At 53.6% G+C, this 15,938-nt stretch overlaps 1 protein-coding gene across 3 annotated transcripts in view; it reads left to right on the top strand.

Annotated features, from left to right (window-relative positions):
* PECAM1 (platelet and endothelial cell adhesion molecule 1) overlaps window positions 1-4,890 on the top strand; it is a 47,880-nt gene extending 42,990 nt beyond the window's left edge. For 2 of the 3 annotated variants that reach the window (XM_072112803.1, XM_072112802.1), the window contains one exon: window positions 4,175-4,890. In XM_072112803.1, the coding sequence (XP_071968904.1) occupies window positions 4,175-4,191 (17 nt within the window). In that variant the 3' untranslated portion in view covers window positions 4,192-4,890. Of the gene's footprint in view, window positions 1-2,526; window positions 2,602-4,174 lie in introns of those variants that run through there. The other variant, XM_072112801.1, reaches the window with a different exon arrangement.
* Window positions 4,891-15,938: the final 11,048 nt, after the last annotated feature.

The following is a 15,938-nucleotide window of genomic DNA, read 5'->3' on the forward strand; positions in this document are numbered from 1 at the left end:
CCCCTCATCCTCAGACTGTAAGCTCTTGTGTCCCCCTCATCCTCATAGACTGTAAGCTCTTGTGTCACCACCTCATCCTCATAGACTGTAAGCTCTTGTGTCACCCCTCATCCTCATAGACTGTAAGCTCTTGTGTCCCCCTCATCCTCATAGACTGTAAGCTCTTGTGTCCTCCTCATCCTCATAGTCTGTAAGCTCTTGTGTCCCCCCTCATCCTCAAAGACTGTAAGCTCTTGTGTCCCCCCTCATCCTCATAGACTGTAAGCTCTTGTGTCACCCCCTCATCCTCATAGACTGTAAGCTCTTGTGTCCCCCCTCATCCTCATAGACTGTAAGCTCTTATGTCCCCCCCTCATCCTCATAGACTGTAAGCTCTTGTGCCCCCCCCTCATCCTCATAGACTGTAAGCTCTTGTGCCCCCCCTCATCCTCATAGACTGTAAGCTCTTGTGTCACCCCTCATCCTCATAGACTGTAAGCTCTTGTGTCCCCCCCTCATCCTCAGAGACTGTAAGCTCTTGTGTCACCCCCTCATCCTCATAGACTGTAAGCTCTTGTGTCACCACCTCATCCTCATAGACTGTAAGCTCTTGTGTCACTCCCCTCATCCTCATAGACTGTAAGCTCTTGTGTCCTCCCTCATCCTCATAGACTGTAAGCTCTTGTGTCCTCCCTCATCCTCAGACTGTAAGCTCTTGTGTCCTCCCTCATCCTCATAGACTGTAAGCTCTTGTGTCCCCCCTCATCCTCATAGATTGTAAGCTCTTGTGTCCCCCCTCATCCTCATAGACTGTAAGCTCTTGTGTCCCCCCTCATCCTCATAGACTGTAAGCTCTTGTGTCACCCCTCATCCTCATAGACTGTAAGCTCTTGTGTCCTCCTCATCCTCATAGACTGTAAGCTCTTGTGTCCTCCCCTCATCCTCATAGACTGTAAGCTCTTGTGTCCCCCCCTCATCCTCATAGACTGTAAGCTCTTGTGTCACCCCCTCATCCTCATAGACTGTAAGCTCTTGTGTCCCCCCTCATCCTCATAGACTGTAAGCTCTTGTGTCCCCCCTCATCCTCATAGACTGTAAGCTCTTGTGTCACCCCCTCATCCTTATAGACTGTAAGCTCTTGTGTCCCCCCTCATCCTCATAGACTGTAAGCTCTTGTGTCACCCCCTCATCCTCATAGACTGTAAGCTCTTGTGTCCCCCCCCCCCCTCATCCTCATAGACTGTAAGCTCTTGTGTCCCCCCCCCCTCATCCTCATAGACTGTAAGCTCTTGTGTCACTCCCCTCATCCTCATAGACTGTAAGCTCTTGTGTCCCCCTCATCCTCATAGACTGTAAGCTCTTGTGTCACCCCCTTATCCTCAGAGACTGTAAGCTCTTGTGGTCAGGCCCCTCATCCTCATAGACTGTAAGCTCTTGTGTCACTCCCCTCATCCTCATAGACTGTAAGCTCTTGTGTCCCCCTCATCCTCATAGACTGTAAGCTCTTGTGTCCTCCTCATCCTCATAGTCTGTAAGCTCTTGTGTCCCCCCTCATCCTCAAAGACTGTAAGCTCTTGTGTCACCACCTCATCCTCATAGACTGTAAGCTCTTGTGTCCCCCCCTCATCCTCATAGACTGTAAGCTCTTATGTCCCCCCCTCATCCTCATAGACTGTAAGCTCTTGTGCCCCACCTCATCCTCATAGACTGTAAGCTCTTGTGTCCCCCCTCATCCTCATAGACTGTAAGCTCTTGTGTCCTCCCCTCATCCTCATAGACTGTAAGCTCTTGTGTCACTCCCCTCATCCTCATAGACTGTAAGCTCTTGTGTCACCCCCTCATCCTCATAGACTGTAAGCTCTTGTGTCCCCCCTCATCCTCATAGACTGTAAGCTCTTGTGTCCTCCCCTCATCCTCATATGCACTATATAAATATATAAAGATTATTAACCCTTAGCTGCCCTGAGCCAGTGATGCAGCCGCCAGTCACAGCTAAAGCCACAATCTCACCAGAGTGCAATGCATTGTGGGAGATGTGCAGCCGCTGCTTTGGATGTGACTGGAGTATAAGCAGGGGATAAGGTGGAGATGACTCGGGGGGTGGGGGGGGGGGGGGTCTTCTGGCCGAGGGGACAATGTGACATTACTCAGTCCTGGCCCAGACTCCTCGTCATTGTTCAGACACTTCCTCCGAGATGTTTCCAAAGAGATTGACAGGAAGGAAATCCCTCCCTTCCCTAATGACTGAGCAGAGACGCCACGTTACATGGAGGGGCCACAGGGGCCACAGCACCTAGAGCCACTACCCGGGACATCTACAAGGACCACACAAGGCAGGTGCCCCCCACAGGCCCCATGAGAAGACCCCATCCTCAGGTCCAAAACACTCAGCGACCTCCAAACCACTTCCCCGGGTCTGATCTTCTGGCCAGGCCTATCCTGCTGGGGTCATGTCCTCGGGTGTGGGTGGGGACAACCTCTCCACTGTCTATGCCCTAGGTAACCTACAGCAGACACCACCCCTGACGCCCTCCTCCTTCATTGTAGAGAGAGGATCCTCCTCCTGGGGTGTTGGTGGGGACAACCTCTCCCCTGTCTAGGCCCTAGGTAGCCTACAGCAGACACCACCCCTGACATCCTCCTCCTTCATTGTAGAGAGACGATCCTCCTCCTGGGGTGTTGGTGGGGACAACCTCTCCCCTGTCTAGGCCCTAGGTAACCTACAGCAGACACCACCCCTGACGCCCTCCTCCTTCATTGTAGAGAGAGGATCCTCCTCCTGGGGTGTTGGTGGGGACAACCTCTCCCCTGTCTAGGCCCTAGGTAGCCTACAGCAGACACCACCCCTGACATCCTCCTCCTTCATTGTAGAGAGACGATCCTCCTCCTGGGGTGTTGGTGGGGACAACCTCTCCCCTGTCTAGGCCCTAGGTAACCTACAGCAGACACCACCCCTGACGCCCTCCTCCTTCCTTCATTGTAGAGAGAGGATCCTCCTCCTGGGGTGTTGGTGGGGACAGCCTCTCCCCTGTCTAGGCCCTAGGTAACCTACAGCAGACACCACCCCTGACATCCTCCTCCTTCATTGTAGAGAGAGGATCCTCCTCCTGGGGTGTTGTAGGGGACAGCCTCTCCACTGTCTATGCCCTAGGTAACCTACAGCAGACACCACCCCTGACGCCCTCCTCCTTCATTGTAGAGAGAGGATCCTCCTCCTGGGGTGTTGGTGGGGACAGCCTCTCCCCTGTCTAGGCCCTAGGTAACCTACAGCAGACACCACCCCTGACATCCTCCTCCTTCATTGTAGAGAGACGATCCTCCTCCTGGGGTGTTGGTGGGGACAACCTCTCCCCTGTCTAGGCCCTAGGTAACCTACAGCAGACACCACCCCTGACGCCCTCCTCCTTCCTTCATTGTAGAGAGAGGATCCTCCTCCTGGGGTGTTGGTGGGGACAACCTCTCCCCTGTCTAGGCCCTAGGTAACCTACAGCAGACACCACCCCTGACGCCCTCCTCCTTACTTCATTGTAGAGAGAGGATCCACCTCCTGGGGTGTTGGTGGGGACAACCTCTCCCCTGTCTAGGCCCTAGGTAACCTACAGCAGACACCACCCCTGACGCCCTCCTCCTTACTTCATTGTAGAGAGAGGATCCTCCTCCTGGGGTGTTGTAGGGGACAGCCTCTCCCCTGTCTAGGCCCTAGGTAACCTACAGCAGACACCACCCCTGACGCCCTCCTCCTTCCTTCATTGTAGAGAGAGGATCCTCCTCCTGGGGTGTTAGTGGGGACAACCTCTCCCCTGTCTAGGCCCTAGGTAACCTACAGCAGACACCACCCCTGACATCCTCCTCCTTCATTGTAGAGAGACGATTCTCCTCCTGGGGTGTTGGTGGGGACAACCTCTCCCCTGTCTAGGCCTTAGGTAGCCTACAGCAGACACCACCCCTGACGCCCTCCTCCTTACTTCATTGTAGAGAGAGGATCCTCCTCCTGGGGTGTTGTAGGGGACAGCCTCTCCCCTGTCTATGCCCTAGGTAACCTACAGCAGACACCACCCCTGACGCCCTCCTCCTTCCTTCATTGTAGAGAGAGGATCCTCCTCCTGGGGTGTTGTAGGGGACAGCCTCTCCCCTGTCTAGGCCCTAGGTAACCTACAGCAGACACCACCCCTGACGCCCTCCTCCTTCATTGTAGAGAGAGGATCCTCCTGAAGGCAATAACTACGTCTAAGATGGTGGTGATGAAGACCAGAGCTGGAAGAAGCAACAACTACCGAACCGCGCCACTGGTAGACGTGACGGGTCTGGACCCAACAAGAGCCACCCGTATCTTCTCCAGACTCCTCATTGGCCCTTGACTTCCCCTCGCAGACTGTTCACGATGGAGAATCCAGTGACCATCAAAACCAAAACTCATCCAGGTCCTCGGGGCAGGTTCCACATTCTCCTCCTCAGTCTTCATAAAGACTCAACACAGACCATGAGGAGCAAACACTGACATAAGGGAAGTCCCTAAGAAGGAGATGATGGCTGCCCTATTACAGGAGGACCTCACCTACAACTGGATTATGGGGGGGACCAGCGGTCTCCTGGACAGCACAAAGGGCAGAGGAGATCCTGATGAATCCATTGCAGGGGCCCCCAGGGGCCAAACCCGGCTCTGTCCACTCTCAGCTTTCCCCTTACAGAATATGATGCTTCACCACGTCCATGGGAGGAGACACCTGTAGACTTATCTATGGGACCCTCCAGCGTCCTGCACCCCCAGACTCCAGCGTCCTGCACCCCCAGACTATGATCAAATGCTACAGTAACAAAGGTTCTGCTGTCCTGTGTGACACCGGAATCTCATCGCTTCTCTGTAATGTCAGCTTCTAACTAAAGATCTTATATCAGAGAGAGAACAAAATATCAACTGCCTCTATATACTACACCGACCTGTATCATACTGACCTCACCAGGAGCATGCCCAAGCATGTAGGGAGGTCATACAGGCACGTGGAGGCCACACACTACTGAGCCTCATCAGGAGCATGTCCAGGCATTGTAGGGAGGTCATACAAGCACGTGGAGGCCACACACCTTAGTGAGCCTCATCAGGAGCATGTCCAGGCATTGTAGGGAGGTCATACAAGCACGTGGAGGCCACACACACTACTGAGCCTCATCAGGAGCATGTCCAGGCATGTAGGGAGGTCATACAGGCACGTGGAGGCCACACATTACTGAGCCTCATCAGGATCATGCCCAGGCATTGTAGAGAGGTCATACAGGCACGTGGAGGCCACACACAATACTGAGCCTCATCAGGAGCATGCCCAGGTGTTGTAGGGAGGTCATACAGGCACGTGGAGGACACACACAATACTGAGCCTCATCAGGAGCATGCCCAAGCATGTAGGGAGGTAATACAGGTATGTGGAGGCCACATACCATAGTGAGCCTCATCAGTAGCATGTCCAGGCATTGTAGGGAGAACATACAGGCATGTGGAGACCAAATACTAATGAGTTTCATAAGGCGCATGCTCAGGTGTTGTGGGGAGGTCATACAGGCATGTGGCGGCCCAACATACTCCTGAGCAGCATTAGGAGCATATCCAGGCATTTTAGAGAAGTTGTATAGGCACATAGAGGCCACAAACACCACAGAGCCTCATCGGGAGCATGCCCAGGTATTGTAGGGAGGATATACAGGCACGTGGAGGCCACACACACTACTGAGCCTCATCAGGAGCATGCCCTGGTGTTGTAGGGAGGTCATACAGGCACGTGGAGGCCACACACACTACTGAGCCTCATCAGGAGCATGCCCAGGTGTTGTAGGGAGGTCATACAGGCACGTGGAGACCACACACAATACTGAGCCTCATCAGGAGCATGCCCAGGTGTTGTAGGGAGGTCATACAGGCACGTGGAGGCCACACACACTACTGAGCCTCATCAGGAGCATGCCGAGGTGTTGTAGGGAGGTCATACAGGCACGTGGAGGCCACACACACTACTGAGCCTCATCAGGAGCATGTCCAGGTGTTGTAGGGAGGTCATACAGGCACGTGGAGGCCCAACATACTCTGAGCTGCATTAGGAGCATGCCCAGGCATGTAAAAAGGTCATAATGCATGTGGAGGCCACATACACACTGCTTAGCCTTATTATGAAAATTCCAAGATGTTGTAGGGAGTTAATACAGGCACTTGACGGCCACAAACACTACAGAGCCTCATCAGGAAAATACCCAGGCTTTTTAGGGAGGTCATACAGGCAGGTGGAAGACACACACTACTGACCTTATCATAAGCAAGCCTACGCATTGTAGGGATGGCTTCCAGGTACTTTGAGGTCACACACTACTGACCTTTTCAGGAGCATGACCAGGCATTGTAGGAAAGTCATACAGGCATGTGGAGGCCCACACACCACAGAACCTCATCAGGAGCATGCCCAGACATTGTAGGGAGGTCATACAGGCACGTGGAGGCCACACACACTACTGAACCTCATCAGGAGCATGCCCAGGCATTGTAGGGAAGTCATACAGGCACGTGGAGGCCACACACACTACTGACCTTTTCAGGAGCATGACCAGGCATTGTAGGAAAGTCATACAGGCATGTGGAGGCCCACACACCACAGAACCTCATCAGGAGCATGCCCAGACATTGTAGGGAGGTCATACAGGCACGTGGAGGCCACACACACTACTGAACCTCATCAGGAGCATGCCCAGGCATTGTAGGGAAGTCATACAGGCACATAGAGACCACATTCACTACTGATCCTCATCAGGAGCATGTCCAGGCATTGTAGGGAGGTCATACAGGCACGTGGAGGCCACACACACACACTACTGAGCCTCATCAGGAGCATGCCCAGGCATTGTAGAGAGGTCATACAGGCACGTGGAAGCCACACACAATACTGAGCCTCATCAGGAGCATGCCCAGGCATTGTAGGGAGGTCATACAGGCACGTGGAGGCCACACACAATACTGACCTCATCAGGAGCATGCCCAGGCATTGTAGGGAGGTCATACAGGCATGTGGAGGCCACACACACTACTGACCTCATCAGGATCATGCCCAGGTATTATAGGGAGGTCATACAGGTATGTGGAGGCCACACACACTACTGAGCCTCATCAGGAGCATGCCCAGGTATTAAAGGGAGGTCACATAGGCACATGGAGGCCACAAACACTACTAAGACGTATCATGTACATTCCAAGATGTTGTAGGGAGATCCTAGCGGCACATGGGGGCCACATACTACTGGGCCCCATCAGCAAAATGTGTAGGCATGTGAAAAGGTCATAAATGCATGAGGAGCCACATACACACTACTAAACCTCATTATGAAAATCCAAGCTGTTGTAGGGAGGTCATACAGGCATGTGGAGGACACACACTTTTGAATCTCGCCAGGAGCATTCCCAGGAGTTGTAGGGAGGTCATACAGGCAAGCCAAAAACACCAAAGAGCCTCATCAGGAAAATGCCCAGGTTTTGTGGGAAGGTCATACAACCGGGTGACGTTTTCAGGAACATGCCCAGGGATTTTAGAGAGGTCATGCAGACAGGTAGAAGTCACACACTGCTGACCTTATTCAGGAGCATGTGTTGTAGGGAGGTCATACAGGCACATGGAGGCCACACACAATACTGAGCCTCATCAACATGCGCGGACATTGTAGGGAGGTCATACAGGCACGTGGAGGCCACACACAATACTGAGCCTCATCAGGAGCATGCCCAGGTATTGTAGGGAGGTCATACAGGCACGTGGAGGCCAGACACCATAGTGAGCCTCATCAGTAGCATGCCCAGGCATTGTAGGGAGGACATACAGGCACGTGGAGGCCACACACAATACTGAGCCTCATCAGGAGCATGCCCAGGCATTGTAGGGAGGTCATACAGTCATGTGCAGGCCACACACTACTGAGCCTCATCAGTAGCATGCCCAGGTATTATAGGGAGGTCATACAGGCACATGGAGGCCGCACACTGCTGACCTTATTCAGGAGAATGCCCCGGTGTTGTAGGGAGGTCATACAGGCATGGTGAGGCCACACCCTACAAAGTCTCATCAGGAGCATGCCCAAGTATGTAGAGATGTCATAAGTGCCTGTTGAGTTCACACACACTACCAAGTCTTATCAGGAGCATGCCCAGGCAATGTAGGGAGGCCATACAGGCAAATGGAGGCCAAACATACTATTTAGTCTCATAACGAACAGCCCCAAGCATTGTAGGAAGGTTATACAGGCGGAGAACACACACTAATGAGCCTCATCAGGAGCATGCTCAGGTGTTGTGGGGAGGTCATACAGGCATGTGGAGGCCCAACATACTCTTGAGCCGCATTAGGACTATGCCCAGGTATTTTAGAGAAGTTGTACTGGCACATGGAGGCCACAAACACCCCAGAGCCTCATCAGGAGCATGCCCAGGTTTTGTAGGGAGGTCATACAGGCAAAAGGAGGCCACACACAATACTGCATATTTCCTATCTTTTGGATGGGAAAGACGAACAAAAATCGCCATCCCCTTTTTACTAAACCACTCGCTCTTGCCCCACCCACAAGTATAGTAGAGTTTCAACTTATCCACCATTCTCCTTAATATTGTGGCCTCCTGTCCTCCAGCCTCCTCTTGTAGTCTCCTGTCCTCCAGCCTCCTCTTGTAGTCTCCTGTCCTCCAGCCTCCTCTTGTAGTCTCCTGTCCTCCAGCCTCCTCTTGTAGTCTCCTGTCCTCCAGCCTCCTCTTGTAGTCTCCTGTCCTCCAGCCTCCTCTTGTAGTCTCCTGTCCTCCAGCCTCCTCTTGTAGTCTCCTGTCCTCCAGCCTCCTCTTGTAGTCTCCTGTCCTCCAGCCTCCTCTTGTAGTCTCCTGTCCTCCAGCCTCCTCTTGTAGTCTCATGTCCTCCAGCCTCCTCTTGTAGTCTCATGTCCTCCAGCCTCCTCTTGTAGTCTCATGTCCTCCAGCCTCCTCCTGTGGCCTCTTGTCCTCCACCCCCCTCCTGTGGCTCCTTCTCCAGCCTCCACCTGTGGATCCCTTTCCTCCAGCCTTCTCCTTTGGCATCCTGTCCTTCAGCCTCCTCCTGTAGCCTCATGTGGATGACACACTCAACTGACCTCATTAGGAGTATGCCATGGCAGGGAGGTTATACAGGCATATGGAGGCCACACACAACTAAGCCTCATTAATGGCATGCCCAGGCATTGCTGGAGGTAATACTGGAATGTGGAGGTCACACTCACTACTAAGAATCATCTGGAGCATTCCCAGGAATTGTAGGGAAGTCATACAGGTACATGGAGGTCACTACTGCGCCTCATCAGGAGCATGCCCAGACATTGTAGGGAGGACATACAGGCACGTGGAGGCCACATACACTACTAAGCCTCACCAGGAGCATGCCCAGGTATTATAGAGAGGTCATACAGGCACGTGGAGGCCACACACACTACTGATTCTCATCAGGAGCATGCCCAGGTGTTGTAGGGAGGTAATACTGGCATGTGGAGGTCACACTCACTATTGTAGGGAGGTCATACAGGTACATGGTGGTCACTACTGCGCCTCCTCAGGAGCATGGCAAGACATTGTAGGGAGGTCATACAGGCATATGGAGGCCACACACAATACTGACCTCATCAGGAGCATGTCCAGGCATTGTAAGGAGGCCATTCAGGCATGTGGAGGCCACACACACTACTGAGCCTCACCAGGAGCATGCCCAGGTGTTGTAGGGAGGTCATACAGGCACGTGGAGGACACACATAATACTGAGCCTCATCAGGAGCATGCCCAGGCATTGTAGGGAGGTCATACAGGCACGTGGAGGCCACACACACTACTGAGCCTCATCAGGAGCATGTCCAGGCATGTAGGGAGGTCATACAGGCACGTGCAGGCCACACACACTACTGAGCCTCATCAGGAGCATGCCCAGGTATTGTAGGGAGGTCATACAGGCATGTGGAGGCCACACACACTACTGAGCCTCACCAGAAGCATGTCTAGGGATTGTAGGGAGGTCATACAGGCACGTGGAGGCCACACACACTACTGAGCCTCATCAGGAGCATGCCCAGGCATTGTACGGAGGTCATACAGGCATGTGGAGGCCACACACACTACTGAGCCTCATGAGAAGCATGCCCAGGTATTGTAGGGAGGTCATACAGGCACGTGGAGGCCACACACACTACTGAGCCTCATCAGGAGCATGCCCAGGCATTGTACGGAGGTCATACAGGCATGTGGAGGCCACACACACTACTGAGCCTCATGAGAAGCATGCCCAGGTATTGTAGGGAGGTCATACAGGCACGTGGAGGCCACACACACTACTGAGCCTCATCAGGAGCATGCCCAGGTATTGTAGGGAGCTCATACAGGCACGTGGAGGCCACACATAATACTGAGCCTCATCAGGAGCATGTCCAGGCATTGTAGGGAGGTCATACAGGCACATGGAGGCTACACACACTACTGAGCCTCATCAGGAGCATGCCCAGGTGTTGTAGGGAGGAAAATGTGATTCATTGAGGTCCTGGATGTGGGATTGTTGTGTTACATCTACGAGGATGCGCTAATTTCTCAGTTTCTTTAATGCTGGTTTTATACTTTGGTGTGAACACTGCTCTATTCCTCTCCCTGACAGCCTTGAGTTATTTGTACCATAACCGTCAGTCTCCTGCAGCTCGGCTCCACTTAAAATTATGCAAAATGATCCCAGGGGGCTTCTGGCTCCATAGATGTTAATGGAGCCTGGAGCCCCTCAGACTCATTTGCATATTTTTTAAGGCCTTTTTTCCTTAAAAACAAGGGCATAGGAAGCTTAAAGAAGAGCGGAAAGCTTGAGATACCTTCAGTGTAAGCCCAACAACAGGGCGACGCCTGCACTTGGGATCGTCTTTTGTACTTTTGGCTGCACAGTGTAGAATCCATCAGGGCGACATCTTGTATGAGGCTCGGTCCAGGCAGGACACGGCACTGGGGCCCCACAGGCAGGAAGGAGTCGGCGGCCTCTTTGAAGCTGTGGTGCCTACGTGATGAGCGGACATCTTGGACAGCACAAATGATAAATGGAAGAGGCATTTCCTGATTGGGCTCTGCCCGAGGATAAAAGAGACGGAGCAGGAAGTCTCATCATCTGTGCAGGAAGTCTCCAGGAGGGACGACGGCCGGGCTGTGATTGGAGGGACGACGGCCGGGCTGTGATTGGAGGGACGACGGCCGGGCTGTGATTGGAGGGACGACGGCCGGGCTGTGATTGGAGGGACGACGGCCGGGCTGTGATTGGAGGGACGACGGCCGGGCTGTGATTGGAGGGACGACGGCCGGGCTGTGATTGGAGGGACGACGGCCGGGCTGTGATTGGAGGGACGACGGCCGGGCTGTGATTGGAGGGACGACGGCCGGGCTGTGATTGGAGGGACGACGGCCGGGCTGTGATTGGAGGGACGACGGCCGGGCTGTGATTGGAGGGACGACGGCCGGGCTGTGATTGGAGGGACGACGGCCGGGCTGTGATTGGAGGGACGACGGCCGGGCTGTGATTGGAGGGACGACGGCCGGGCTGTGATTGGAGGGACGAAGGCCGGGCTGTGATTGGAAGGACGAAGGCCAGAAGGCCGGGCTGTGATTGGAAGGACGAAGGCCGGGCTGTGATTGGAGGGACGAAGGCCAGAAGGCCGGGCTGTGATTGGAAGGACGAAGGCCGGGCTGTGATTGGAGGGACGAAGGCCAGAAGGCCGGGCTGTGATTGGAGGGACGAAGGCCGGGCTGTGATTGGAGGGACGAAGGCCGGGCTGTGATTGGTGGGACGAAGGCCGGGCTGTGTTTGGAGGGACGAAGGCCGGGCTGTAATTGGAGGGACGAAGGCTGGGCTGTGATTGGAAGGACGAAGGCCGGGCTGTGATTGGAAGGACGAAGGCCGGCCTGTGATTGGAGGGACGAAGGCCAGAAGGCCGGGCTGTGATTGGAGGGACGAAGGCCGGGCTGTGATTGGAGGGACGAAGGCCGGGCTGTGATTGGAGGGACGAAGGCCGGGCTGTGATTGGTGGGACGAAGGCCGGGCTGTGATTGGAGGGACGAAGGCCGGGCTGTAATTGGAGGGACGAAGGCCGGGCTGTGATTGGAAGGACGAAGGCCGGGCTGTGATTGGAAGGACGAAGGCCGGCCTGTGATTGGAGGGACGAAGGCCAGAAGGCCGGGCTGTGATTGGTGGGACGAAGGCCGGGCTGTGATTGGAGGGACGAAGGCCGGGCTGTGATTGGAGGGACGAAGGCCGGGCTGTGATTGGAAGGACGAAGGCTGGGCTGTGATTGGAAGGGCGAAGGCCAGAAGGCCGGGCTGTGATTGGAGGGACGAAGGCCAGAAGGCCGGGCTGTGATTGGAGGGACGAAGGCCAGAAGGCCGGGCTGTGATTGGAGGGACGAAGGCCGGGCTGTGATTGGAGGGACGAAGGCCAGAAGGCCGGGCTGTGATTGGAGGGACGAAGGCCGGGCTGTGATTTGAGGGACGAAGGCCGGGCTGTGATTTGAGGGACGAAGGCCGGGCTGTGATTTGAGGGACGAAGGCCAGAAGGCCGGGCTGTGATTGGAGGGATGAAAGCCGGGCTGTGATTGGAAGGATGAAGGCCAGAAGGCCGGGCTGTGATTGGAAGGATGAAAGCCAGGCTGTGATTGGAAGGATGAAGGCCGGGCTGTGATTGGAAAGATGAAGGCCGGGCTGTGATTGGAAAGATGAAGGCCGGGCTGTGATTGGAGGGACGAAGGCCAGAAGGCCGGGCTGTGATTGGAGGGATAAAGGCCAGAAGGCCGGGCTGTGATTAGAAGGATGAAGGCCGGGCTGTGATTGGAGGGATAAAGGCCAGAAGGCCGGGCTGTGATTAGAAGGATGAAGGCCGGGCTGTGATTGGAGGGATGAAGGCCGGGCTGTGATTGGAAGGATGGAGGCCAGAAGGCCGGGCTGTGATTGGAAGGATGGAGGCCAGAAGGCCGGGCTGTGATTGGAGGGATGCAGGTCAAGCTGTGATTGGAAGGATGAAGGCCAGGCTGTGATTGGAGGGATAAAGGCCAGAAGGCCGGGCTGTGATTAGAAGGATGAAGGCCGGGCTGTGATTGGAGGGATGAAGGCCGGGCTGTGATTGGAAGGATGGAGGCCAGAAGGCCGGGCTGTGATTGGAAGGATGGAGGCCAGAAGGCCGGGCTGTGATTGGAGGGATGCAGGTCAAGCTGTGATTGGAAGGATGAAGGCCAGGCTGTGATTGGAGGGATAAAGGCCAGAAGGCCGGGCTGTGATTGGAAGGACGAAGGCTTGAAGCCGGGCTGTGATTGGAGGGATGAAGGCCGGGCTGTGATTGGAGGGATGAAGGCCGGGCTGTGATTGGAGGGATGAAGGCCAGGCTGTGATTGGAAGGATGAAGGCCAGAAGGCCGGGCTGTGATTGGAAGGATGGAGGCCAGGCTGTGATTGGAGGGATGAAGGCCAGGCTGTGATTGGAGGGATGAAGGCCAGAAGGCCGGGCTGTGATTGGAAGGATGGAGGCCAGAAGGCCGGGCTGTGATTGGAAGGATGGAGGCCAGAAGGCCGGGCTGTGATTGGAGGGATGCAGGTCGGGCTGTGATTGGAAGGATGAAGGCCAGGCTGTGATTGGAGGGATGAATGCCAGGCTGTGATTGGAGGGATGAATGCCAGGCTGTGATTGGAGGGATGAATGCCAGGCTGTGATAGGAGGCACAGGGCCGGGCTGTGATTGGAGAGATGAAGTCCAAAAGGCCGAGCTGTGATTGGAGGGATGAAGGCCAGAAGGCTGGGCTGTCATTGGAGGGATGAGGGTCGGGCTGTGATTGGAGGGACGAAGGCCGGGCTGTGATTGGAGGGAAGAAGTCCAAAAGGCCGAGCTGTGATTGGAGGGATGAAGGCCGGGCTGTCATTGGAGGGACGAAGGCCAGAAGGCTGGGCTGTCATTGGAGGGATGAGGGCCGGGCTGTGATTGGAGGGACGAAGGCCAGAAGGCTGGGCTGTGATTGGAGGGACGAAGGCCAGAAGGCTGGGCTGTGATTGGAGGGACGAAGGCCAGAAGGCTGGGCTGTGATTGGAGGGACGAAGGCCAGAAGGCTGGGCTGTGATTGGAGGGACGAAGGCTGGGCTGTGATTGGAGGGACGAAGGCTGGGCTGTGATTGGAGGGACGAAGGCTGGGCTGTGATTGGAGGGACGAAGGCTGGGCTGTGATTGGAGGGACGAAGGCTGGGCTGTGATTGGAGGGACGAAGGCCGGACTCCCCCAGATGCAGTGCCATACACCCCCAGATGCAGTGCCATACACCCCCCGATGCAGTGCCATACACCCCCCGATACAGTGCCATACACCCCCCGATACAGTGCCATACACCCCCCGATACAGTGCCATACACCCCCCGATACAGTGCCATACACCCCCCGATACAGTGCCATACACCCCCCGATACACCGACCTCGTGTGGGAAATACAAAACTCTGAGTTTAAAGTGTTAAACATTTTCTTATACCCCAAACAATAATCTATAAAGGTACTACAACTCTCATCATCAGAGGAAAGCATTGTACTGGCTGGATGAGTGGCGGCCCCCTCCTCCATTGTCCTGTGTATAATCAGCGCCGCGGTCATTATACAGGGGGGGGGAATTATTATTCTGCCGCTTCCTGTGGGATACGAGGCTTCCCCTCTCACGTCTAATGTTTACTTATCTTACTCCTCACCAATAAGTGCACATCCGTCCTAGGAACGATCCCTACAACAAGTGAGGAGGACGCCAGCGCCCCCCGGAGGACAATATACAGGACAACACCGATATATCACTGCAATGAGAGGAAGAACGTATATATATATACTATATCATAGACAACGCTGTAACTGCAAAGAAGCCCTTCATAGTATATCACTGCTCTTACTATAGAGATCCCTCCCCATATACATTACACAGTATAACTGCTCTTACTATAGAGATCTCCTCCTCATATACATTACACAGTATAACTGCTCTTACTATAGAGATCCCTCCCCATATACATTACACAGTATAACTGCTCTTACTATAGAGATCCCTCCCCATATACATTACACAGTATAACTGCTCTTACTATAGAGATCCCCTCCCCATATACATTACACAGTATAACTGCTCTTACTATAGAGATCCCTCCCCATATACATTACACAGTATAACTGCTCTTACTATAGAGATCCCTCCCCATATACATTACACAGTATAACTGCTCTTACTATAGAGATCTCCTCCTCATATACATTACACAGTATAACTGCTCTTACTATAGAAATCTCCTCCCCATATACATTACACAGTATAACTGCTCTTACTATAGAGATCTCCTCCTCATATACATTACACAGTATAACTGCTCTTACTATAGAGATCTCCTCCCCATATACATTACACAGTATAACTGCTCTTACTATAGAGATCCCTCCTCATATACATTACACAGTATAACTGCTCTTACTATAGAGATCTCCTCCTCATATACATTACACAGTATAACTGCTCTTACTATAGAGATCTCCTCCTCATATACATTACACAGTATAACTGCTCTTACTATAGAGATCTCCTCCCCATATACATTACACAGTATAACTGCTCTTACTATAGAGATCCCTCCTCATATACATTACACAGTATAACTGCTCTTACTATAGAGATCCCTCCCCATATACATTACACAGTATAACTGCTCTTACTATAGAGATCCCTCCCCATATACATTACACAGTATAACTGCTCTTACTATAGAGATCTCCTCCTCATATACATTACACAGTATAACTGCTCTTACTATAGAGATCCCTCCCCATATACATTACACAGTATAACTGCTCTTACTATAGAGATCTCCTCCTCATATACATTACACAGTATAACTGCTCTTACTATAGAGATCTCCTCCTC

This window comes from Engystomops pustulosus, chromosome 6 (genome assembly GCF_040894005.1).
Source record: "Engystomops pustulosus chromosome 6, aEngPut4.maternal, whole genome shotgun sequence".
In the NCBI taxonomy this organism is placed as follows: domain Eukaryota; kingdom Metazoa; phylum Chordata; class Amphibia; order Anura; family Leptodactylidae; genus Engystomops; species Engystomops pustulosus.